Genomic DNA, 10,416 nt, shown 5'->3' with positions numbered 1-10,416 from the left:
TGTGCGCGGCTCGCGCCCGTCCCGGATCGGGGAACGGCACTTCCCAGCGGGAAGCGCGCGCGCGGGGCTCGGCGGGCGGGAAGGAAAGGAAAGGAGGAAGGGAGGCGGTGAGGGGGCTCCGCGCCCGCGGCGCCGCCGCCATGGTGCTGTGCGACGTGTGCGGCCGGGCCCTGCCCTCCGAGGCGGCGGCCGGGCGGCACCCGCAGCGCCCGTCCCTGTGCCGCCGCCAGCCCCGCTGCCCGCTCTGCGCCGCCGCCGTGGGCTGCGACGAGCTCCGGCGGCACATGGAGACGGCCCACCAGGAGCCGGGCCCGCCGGGCTCCCACCGCCCCGGGGCGCCCCCCGAGTGCCCGTTCTGCGGGGAGGCGGCGGGGCGGGAGCTGGAGGAGCACGTCAGGGCGCGGCACGGGCACCTGCTGGGCGCCCCGGGCACGGGTGAGCGGCGCTGGGCAGGGACGGGTCTCCGCGGGGAACCGGCCGGGGGATGAAGCTTTAACAAAGGAAGTAGTTATGTATTTAGATAGCGTCGTTTACTCTGGGCGTGATCAGGATTTTATTTTGACAAAGTGGCCGAATGCTGGTAGTTATTTCAGAAACTTAAAAGGTGGCATCTCTGCTGGTGGGTAATACCCTTAGACTAACATTTGTGATATAACAAGCTACATATACTGACTAGATAAGTGATGGTTAGGATGCAAAATGTGCCAGTGCAGTCAACCACACTGCATCATCTGTGATTAAAATGTTTTTTGTGACAACCCCCTCCCCCCCAAGAACGCACCCACCCCACCCCCAGGTCTTAGTATTGAACCACATTTTACTTCCATGTGCGCAAATAATGCAGAACTTGAATAATTTACTTGCCTGCATGCCAGTTTCTGTTTTAAAGATAGTTGTATTAAGGTGTTTTGTTTTTTTATGTATTGAGCAGGTTTCAGAAAACTGTATTTTGCATTGTTACATTAAATGCTTCTGGTGAATTTGGATGATTATATCACCAAGTTTTCCTTCAACCAGTAATAAATATTTAGCCTTCCAGAAACTGCTAACACAGGATATCAATTTTTGGGTCTTGTGAACCAAGGAAAGCGCATATAAATCCTAGGGTCTCAGGGAGAGCAGTAAAGCTGGAGTGTGTGGTTCCCAGTGACAGAACAACAGGCAGTGGGCACAAGTCAAAATATGAGGAATGCTATTTAAATGCAAGAACACTTACTTTTGCTGTGAAAGTGGTTAAACACTAGAATACTGGAGCGTTTGTGAAGAGTCTATACTTGGAATTATTCAAAAAATGACTGGGAAAAGCTGTGTGTAACTTAATCTATTTAATGTCACCATTCTACCAGGGACTAGATGATCTCCAGAAATCTTTTGAACTTCACCTGTATTATGTGGTACCCTCAATAATAATCCTAAAACTGCAGAAAGAACATTTTTTTGAGGAGATGTGGGAAGACCAACAAAATAAGAACGACAGCACTTTTTATTCTTTCAGGCCAACAACTGCTGTGTTATTATGTGAATGTTAAGTTTTTCTGTTAGCAGAATACATCTTCTTATTAATGGTTTGATATTTCAGACTAAGCATTTCTTGATATAAATGTTATCATAGCAGATTGTGATCTGTAAGTTAAATGGGGAAAAACTTAATCAAAAGAAGGAAAGTCTTAAATTTTTCACATATTTAGATACAAATTCCTAAGTGGTGAAGAGAGTAACAGCTGTTTAGAATTTGCTTCCTTTCACTGGGAAATTTCAGTGGCAACACAAACTTCATTAGTGTGTGTTTGTTTTAGATTGTATATCAGTTAGGGGATGATTCTTGCAAAGAACCACAGGAATTGCATTGATCAAGAAACTGAATTTCTTTTTCAGACACAGGAAATGGTGAACAGCTGTATGAATGTCCTATGTGTAGTCTTACCTGTACAAACATTCAGATTCTTGAAGAACATGTGGATTTACACTTAGAGGAACATAACTTTTCAGAAGGTACGTGAAAGGGTACAGGCTTGATAATACTTGAAAGCATTTGCAGATATTTGCATGTTGTAGTGTAGAATCTCACATGAAATTTAAAAAAATGTCTTTATTTAAAGGGAATTTGGACACATGTATAATGAAGTTAACATAGCTAAGGTCCTGTCACTTCCCCAAGTGCTCTACTTTATTACCAGGCTAATAAGGAAATCTTTGTCTATGCATGGTTGCTAAGTAAATGAATGCATGCTAGCTAAAGGAAAAACTTGGAGCAAAAAATGTTTAAAAGATAACAGTAACATATATTTGTTTTTCTAGCTCTATAGAAGGTTTACATAAGTGGAGTTTACAGTGGCACATTCCATTGTGATGAGTTGAGAATTTACAGCTTATGAAAACTTCCTTTTTTTCTCAATTAATTTTTGCAAATACTTTGCTGATTCATTAATCCTAGCACTAAAGTAAAAAATCTAAATTAATTTTATTTTATAACATGGCTAAGAGAATTTTAGAGATTCCCTATTCAGTTCTCCGGTTGTAAATTTTTGTCTCTTCCTTGTGAGACTGCTAGCAATGGTCCTAGATGCTAATAAGGGGTATTAAGGGAACTGGGACTTCTTGCTAACAGTGAAGTGAAACACAGTAAACAAAAACTGTCTTCTTAGTGCTACAGGTACATGCATTATTTGCCAAGTAATTGCTCTGGTAACTGCATGAATGAACTTTGTCCAAGTCAAGAGACTGAGTCTTGGTAGACTGAATGCAGTCAGTCCTGTTCAGCATTCATTGCTAATAGCTCAAAATAATGTGGGGTGCATCTCCTAAAATAATTGCCCAATTGTGTTTACATATGTCTGCTTAGAAAGGAAAGTCTAAAAATTTAACAATGATCCCTCAAAGCATTACTACCCTCCTGACCAAGTCCCCTCACTTTGAAATGTTGTCCCGGGTTAGGTGGAGACATTAGAGATCTAGAACTGGCTCAGCAACTCCAAACTGAAGAAGATGAACGGCAGAGATCAGAAGAAGAGAAGCGAGAGAGAGAAGAATTTAAAAAGCTGCAGGTACGCTCTTGTTTCTAAATGGTAAACTTGAAACAAGTTGTGCCTTTGGAAGGTGAGTATCTTGGAATTGTAATGTCCTGAAATGGCCTTACCAGGTCACACTCTGCAAACCACACAGTCTGTGATGAGGTAATGGTGCAGGGATGGGTTGGAAGCAAATTCAGTCTCTTGGCAATGCTGATCCTGACAGAGTGCTGGACGTGACAAACTCGAGGTACTTGGCTTTACAGTTTTGAGTGGTGCTGGCTCAGGATGGGGCTGGCTGCTCCCTGTGCTTGCTGTTCTGCTCTCCCAGCACACCTCCAGCCAGCTTTTGTGCTCTGCCTTGCAGTGCAGCCTGGAGCATATTCATTGCCAGAGTGCCCAAGGCTCTGAGCATCCTGGCTGTCCTTTACTGGAATACCATCACCTGCTCCAGGTCCTGCTTCCCTCTGTCTCCCATCTCACAGCCCTGGTAACTCACTTCCCACTCACACTACCTCCTTGCCAGACTGACTCTATGCCAATGGCTCTGCCAAGAGGGAGCAGAGGGATGTGTCTGCTCTTCCAGGTGGGGCTTTCCTAGTCCCATATTCATGTTTAGGAATGAAGCTTGGTCTTCAGCTCCAAAATAATTGTAATTCTGAAGTTTTTATGTCTTACAATTTTTCAAAGTTACTCATAGTGATTTTGAGAAACTGCGTGGACAAAAGATGAATTTTAAAAATGTGATTTAAATCGTGTACATTCCATCCCTAACAGAGACAGTATGGCTTGGATAATTCTGGTGGCTTCAAGCAGCAATTTCTAAAGAATATGGAAAAAGAAGTTAATAGAGGAAGGATGCAGCCCTTTGAATATCATAAGAGAAAAGCTGACATGATGGAAAGTTTGGCTTCTGGTATAGATGATGGGAGAACCAAGACATCAGGTAAAGATGCTGAAATTACACAACTAAAACTGTACTTTCTAGACCTTAGATTGTAGTGACCAACAAGTCTTTAACAAAACATATAATTCATTGCTTAATATTGGCTGTGTCCTAGTTCTAAGCATAATTTTCTAGATCAATCCAAATTGTCCTAAAGTCCTAAATAAGGAAATTAAATCATGTGTTGGTACATTTTTAATCTGTATTCTAACTTGCACTAACTTGCAGGCTGGTTTTTTTGTTTTGTTTTGTTTCTTTTTCTTTTTTTTTTTTTTTGCTGTGGAACTTGGAACCAAGTTGTCTGGTTAAGTGCGCAAATAGATGTATTGTATGTATCAGAAGATGCACATATCTTATCACTGGTTGCCCTTGACTCTGTGCTTTGTATTCATTGGTTCCTAATCCAGTGTAGCTGTTCAAATTTGCAGCAGCTTTTTGTCTTGTGTTTCTGTGTAAGCTGATTGCAGGTAAGCACAGTGTTCACCTGATTACAAAGCCCAAGCCCAAGAGAGGACTGGGAGGAGTGGAAATCTCTTGATACATTTTCTCTTAAACGTTTTATAGTTGGTGCAGATGGGTCTCTGTGTCCCTTTCAAAAGGCTCCTTGTCTTTCCAAGATCACAGTTCAATGGTCATTGAGCCTATTGCTAGTGATTCTGGCTTAAAAAATATCCACTTGTTCTTGACCGGTAAAATAAATTTTTTTCTGTCAAATGGATTGTGTGGAAATAACACATTTAAAGTTTTCGTTCTTAGAAAATAATTTGTGGAGACTATGGAATAATTCTCTTCACAACAGTGTGGCTATGGAAGGGCTTTGAGGATTTACATATATATGAATTGGAGAGAGCATTCCCAAGCATATTTTTTCATGTAACAAAGGAGAATTTGGAATATCCTGTAAGAGTATTGTTTCAAAGTATTTGTAATGATTCTAAAGTTCTGTGCCATTTCTGCCATTGTTTTTTTTGTTGTTGTTTTTTTTTTTCCCCTCTTAGTTTCTCCAGGAAAAATAAGTTGGGGGAATAAAAGGCTTACATAGTATGCAAAAGTATTGCCATGTTTTTAAGGTGGTGTTGTACTGGAGGTGGCAGGGGCATAGGAATTCTTTATTGGTAACATACTTTTTCTATATCATTGTAATAGTTCCTTTGACTGTCACAGTTCATAATTTTGTTTAATTTAAAATAATCATTGTGCAGTAACAGTGAAAAAATAGATTTAGTTTTGAAAATTTCATAGTACATAAATTCATCAAAATAAAGACCACTGAAATTAAATAGGGGCAATTTCCACTGCTTTTGTGATTTGGGCTCTAAATGTAATGAAGTTTTAAAATAAATGGTATTAATCTGTATCTGTTCCAAGTTGGGGAAGGAATCTTCTGGTAAATGTAATAGTACATTTTACAGATGAACTTCATATTTTGTCTTCTTTAGGAGTCATTGAAGCATTGTGCAAGTACTATCAGAGTGAGAACAAAGATGTGAGGCGTGTGTGGCTTTCAGCAGGAGTAGATCACTTCCACTCATCTTTGGGTGACAGAGGCTGGGGTTGTGGTTACAGGAATTTCCAAATGCTCCTCTCCTCACTGTTGCAGAACAGCTTCTACAATGACTGCCTGAGAGGTACTAAACAAAATGCTGCTTGTTCCACGTACCTTGGATGACAACCTGCTGACTGATGTTTTGCCTTTTCATTTACACAGCAAGTCTTACAAGGTCAATGATACCTATTAAATGGTGGTTATACCACAGGAACTTACTGTGGAAGAGTCAGAGGTGAATACTGGCAAGAAATTATGTGGTTGAAGCTTTACCTTTAGTTTTTTTGGTGCATCTTTGTAACATCAACTGCCTGTTATAAAAGAAGCTGAATAGTTTTAATTAATAGACTATTTCAGTCACTGTAACAACAATTCAAAAGCTTTTCTGTTCCAGATACTACACTAATCCCTAGTATCCCAAAGATTCAGTCCATGATTGAAGATGCCTGGAGAGAAGGTTTTGATCCTCATGGGGCATCTCACTTCAACAACAGATTACATGGTTCCAAAGCATGGATAGGAGCATGTGAAATTTATTCACTGTTAACCAGTCTCAGGATAAAGTAAATATTGCTTTTTGTTGTGGTTGTTATTATTAACTGCTGATTTAAGTCCTGTAACTTTAAAAGTTAGAATTCCCAGCTGTGTGATGACAAAGCCACCTTAGTGAGTTAATTTAACCATATATAAACAAATCTGATTTAATGCAGCATGAAGCTGTATAACTACTTGCAGGTACATGTAACTGCTTACAGGAGGTACATAAACTGAGTGACTACTTAGATCATTGAGACTTGATGCTGAATTATGCCACATATGCATAAACTAGAGCATTGATTTAAAACTTAATTTCTCTGGAAGTTACTTCTCAAGAAGAATCTGAATTTCAGCTATTTTCTATGGCTTTTAATTGGATTCTATGGCGTACATTTATAACATACAAAAAAATTTAACATTAATTTTTGCAAGTTTCACAAGTTCTTGTTAGATTGAACGGAGTAGAGCACTTCTATATAATGTAATAAATTTTCCAGTTTGTGAGAGTATGTGTTTCATTGCTTTGTAATTATGTGTCCCCTACTCCTGTATTAAAAAATAAGAAAGTAGTAAGGACAACTGGGTGCAGGAGGCAGGATTCAGAGGTGAAAAGAAGCAACCTGCTTGAAATTTTGTTTTTTTCATTCTCAATGTTTTGTAGGTGCCAAATCATTGACTTTCACAAACCCACTGGCCCTATGGGTACACACCCTCGCTTGTTTGAGTGGATTTTGCATTACTATTCTGCAGATAATGAAGGTGGTGCAAAGGTGGTGTGTACTTCCAAACCACCTATCTACTTGCAACATCAAGGTCAGTGTCACAATATGCTGCTTTCTTACTATTATCTCTCTTTATATGTACTGCTGTTCAGAGCAGCATGTTTTAGTTCTTCTTCGTTGAATTGAGGGCTTGGTTTTATTTCCTTTAATTTTCCTATTTAGTAAGAGCAACATTAAAGTTTGTATTTTTATTGGATGGAAGAGCTGAATGTGATTGGGATCGCAGCTTTTTGACATGTACTCTTATAACTGTCTTCTTAAATTTTGAGTAATGTCTTCCTTGATCGGAAAATCAGTCGTAAATTACAAGGTAGTAAATGGGATTTATGTGTTTCTAAACTGCTGAAACTCTTGTTTTGATAACAGGTCACAGTCGTACTGTTGTTGGAATAGAGGAGAAAAAGAACAAAAGCTTATGTTTGCTACTGTTTGACCCAGGATGTTCTTCCCAACAAATGCAGAAACTGCTGAAGCAAAACAGTGATGGAACTGGTCTCAGACTAATTCGGAAATTTGTGGGTAGCCTGAAAGAAAAGCAATATCAGATAGTGGCTGTAGATGGGGTGCTGTCTTTGGAAGAGAAAGCTGTAAGTATCTCAGAAAACAGTTTCTGTTTGTGAAAATTTAAGACCATCTGCATTTCTTCTCTGAATGCATATGCATATATGGTTGCATGGTGATTTTTTTGCATCTTTTCACTTTCCTTGATCTTTTTCTCTCCTGCTTTCTGCTTATATAATCCCAGGATATCAAAACCAATAATATTTTTTGCACATAAATGGATGCCACCTTGATGCAACTGACAACTTCTAGGTATTTTATGAAACTTTCATCTGTTTGCAGATGTAAATTTGGCTTTTTTAAATTTTTCATTTTCTTACAATGTTTTCTCCTAAATAACTGACTGTGAGCATGTAAGTTACAAACACTCACAGTGCAAAATTATGTTCAGAGGTTTGAGCTGTTGAAATTATTATGAATCCTATCCATGTGTTTGACTTTGGGGCATTTTACCTTTTTTAAGACCTTAGAAGTTTTCAGCAGATTGTCAAGTGTGGTTTTTGTTTCTTGAGCTTCATCTTTCCTACACTAACAAATTGATTCTGAGGTGTTCCAGTTCTGTGGTGTCGTATCAGCACTGTTCAGTATGTTCAAGCTTCAGGACACACTTTTATTTAAACTATGAAATAACTGGCAACTGAATCCCTTGCTCAGCTATATTTAATGTGTATGCTGAAATGAGGTATTGTTTTAAGTGTTTTCTGGCCCTGAACATGTCAGAAATATCAGTGAAAAATGACCGTCCTCTCCTCATACTGGAAAAAAGCCTTAAAATTCAGGACACGATGTAAAAAAGCTGTTGTTTAGGATTTGGTGAGGGTGATGGTGTTCATTTGGTTTTGGTTTGCCACTTTTTTCCTCTTTTCAAAAATTTGATTTATATTTTAAAATATTAATTGTTTAGAGTTTGGAAGTTCCCATTTAAATAAGATGGAATGTAACCCCTAAAACTCGTTAAGATTACTAAACTGCTAATTTGGAAGAAGCTCTTTAAAGTGCTCATTTTGTTCATTAAAGTATTTTCTTTTCCTCTCTCCCCACCTAATTTTAGGCTCGCTGCCATGCTTCTCAGGTCTTAACATCAGAGAAGATTCCTTAAAGGATGCCTTTGTAACCTGCTTCTGGAACTTGCTGGGTGCAAAACATTCAACTTCTGGACTGTGACCCTAACCCAACAATGTTTAGACTTAAACTGTGTCTCCATAAATGCTTGGGAGCTCTGGGAAAGCACAACACGGGAGTAAACCTGTAGTTTTTGTGTTCAGTCAAATTTCTGGCATCCTGATACAAATGTAACTGTGAAGTATACTGGTCCTTGTCTCACTAGAACATGTGTTATTTTCTTAGTTGCTTAGAATTAGCAATACCTACTGTCTTCTAGCAAATTATGCACTGTTGGTAATCAGTCGTAGATAAAGATTCTATGGAGCTACTTCATTGGAGTTTCTGGTCATGGTTTACCTCTGTATATGTGTTTATGCTGCCACTGTGACCAGTCCTCTATTTCTTTACAATTCAGTCTGTTGCACCAGGGATTAATTTACCAGTAAACTTCTTTTCAATTTGCTGGCTTCTCTAGATTTATCATTTGAATACAGTCGCTTAGGAGACAGATCAGTGTTGGCGTTGGCTAAGAGGTTTAACAAAGCAGTGTCCAAAATAGTGTGTGTGCTTTAGGTGCTGTGCAAGACAGTCCTTTGTGGTAGAGGAATAAAATATTCCTTTTTGTACCATGAATGAATAAAATTAATATATTTTTCAAAAGTGTTTATTCTATCTTCACATCATCCTTTTTTTTTTTTTTAAATCTATTTTTTCTGTGTTTTATAATGTATATGCCAAAAGGACGCTGCTTTTTGACTAGTGCCTGTGTTGTGCAGGGTTAATGCCATCTAAGGGACTGGAGCTGTGTGCTGAAACAAGTGTCTTGGATGTTTGAGGCACTTTACTGTACCTCGGAGGTGCTGCTCTGGTTGAATGTAAGAGCCCTCTCCCTCCAGGAGGGGAGCTGAGGGCTGGGAGGGATGGTGGAGTGTGTTGCAGAGGTAGCACAGGGTGGTTTTGCTTTACCAGCTGTATTGTACATCCACCTATTGTAATTGGAGTTTAGATACATCCCTTTTATTTAGGCTGCCTTCTATGGTGACACCTAAATACAGGTGTAAGAGCCTTAACTGCTTTGTCTCACATTTCATGTGCTCTAGCAAGAAGAACTTGTAGTTTTTGGAAGCAGTGAAATATGAACATGTACAGATATTACAATCCATAAATCATTGTTTTTTTCTGAAATATGCATAAAATTAAAAAAAATAATGAAAATGCATTCATTCAGTAGGTATGTAGAAGTGGCCTTTAAGCTGTGAAAGGTTTAAATACTTAAGACACTAGAGGGGCTCAGACTAGAGAAGAGTTCCTGGAAACTGGGAGACTATCAGCTCCTGTCTTAGCCCTGGTCTTTGATGCAGGTGTCAAACAAATGGAAGGAAGGAAAGAAAAGGAGAGATGCCAATAATGCAATCATAATTTGGATGCAAAATCCTAGGCTTGGCAGCATGCTTGAGATTTTACCCACAGCATCTTGATGTGGTAGGCACCATCCTCTGAATTTTAACAGAGCTCTGACACGAAGTATTCAAAACACTCAGCCTGTTCAAAACTAAATTTGCTCTGGTCAAGGTGCAGTGTTGCAACTCACTGTTGCCTCCATGCATTACAGTGCGTGCTTTGGACTGACGGAGTTAAAAACAATATACAAGAAAGGTTGTCAGCACCAGGATTTTAAATTACTGTAATTCTGTCAAAGTTTATAAATGGGGTTTTATTCAGTTAATATGAATTCGTTTTCAATTTAATGCAAAGTAAATAAGCAAATTTAAATATCCCAGCTAAAAAACCCTTCTCTGTTTGTGAAATGCCACTGGGCCGTTTCTAGCTGGGTAGCGAGGTCAGTGCAGGATCCAGGTTCCTCGGGCGGGCAGTCTTGGGCCGGGCAGCTCAGCCTTCCGCAGGACGAGTGTCCGAGCCCTAAGAGCTGTC

At 39.5% G+C, this 10,416-nt stretch overlaps 1 protein-coding gene across 1 annotated transcript; it reads left to right on the top strand.

Annotated features, from left to right (window-relative positions):
- Window positions 1-62: 62 nt before the first annotated feature.
- Window positions 63-9,149, top strand: ZUP1 (zinc finger containing ubiquitin peptidase 1). The gene is made up of 9 exons (XM_084202163.1): window positions 63-435; window positions 1,876-1,992; window positions 2,935-3,044; window positions 3,786-3,954; window positions 5,394-5,582; window positions 5,895-6,063; window positions 6,699-6,850; window positions 7,186-7,406; window positions 8,432-9,149. The coding sequence occupies exons 1-9, from the start codon at window positions 141-143 to the stop codon at window positions 8,477-8,479; spliced, it is 1,470 nt and encodes a 489-aa protein (XP_084058289.1). The 5' UTR covers window positions 63-140; the 3' UTR covers window positions 8,480-9,149.
- The last annotated feature ends 1,267 nt before the right edge of the window (window positions 9,150-10,416 follow it).

The sequence above is a fragment of the Fringilla coelebs genome (assembly GCF_963513975.1).
Source record: "Fringilla coelebs genome assembly, chromosome: 3".
Lineage (NCBI taxonomy): Eukaryota > Metazoa > Chordata > Aves > Passeriformes > Fringillidae > Fringilla > Fringilla coelebs.
This window is presented reverse-complemented; position numbering and strand designations above follow the sequence as displayed.

Excerpts from the sequence above, each read along its gene's own strand:
- ZUP1 (XM_084202163.1), top strand. The coding sequence starts at position 141 with ATGGTGCTGTGCGACGTGTGCGGCCGGGCCCTGCCCTCCGAGGCGGCG. Across the intron at positions 3,955-5,393 it reads TGGGAGAACCAAGACATCAG|GAGTCATTGAAGCATTGTGC; the intron begins GTAAAGATGCTG and ends TGTCTTCTTTAG. Across the intron at positions 6,851-7,185 it reads TATCTACTTGCAACATCAAG|GTCACAGTCGTACTGTTGTT; the intron begins GTCAGTGTCACA and ends TTTTGATAACAG.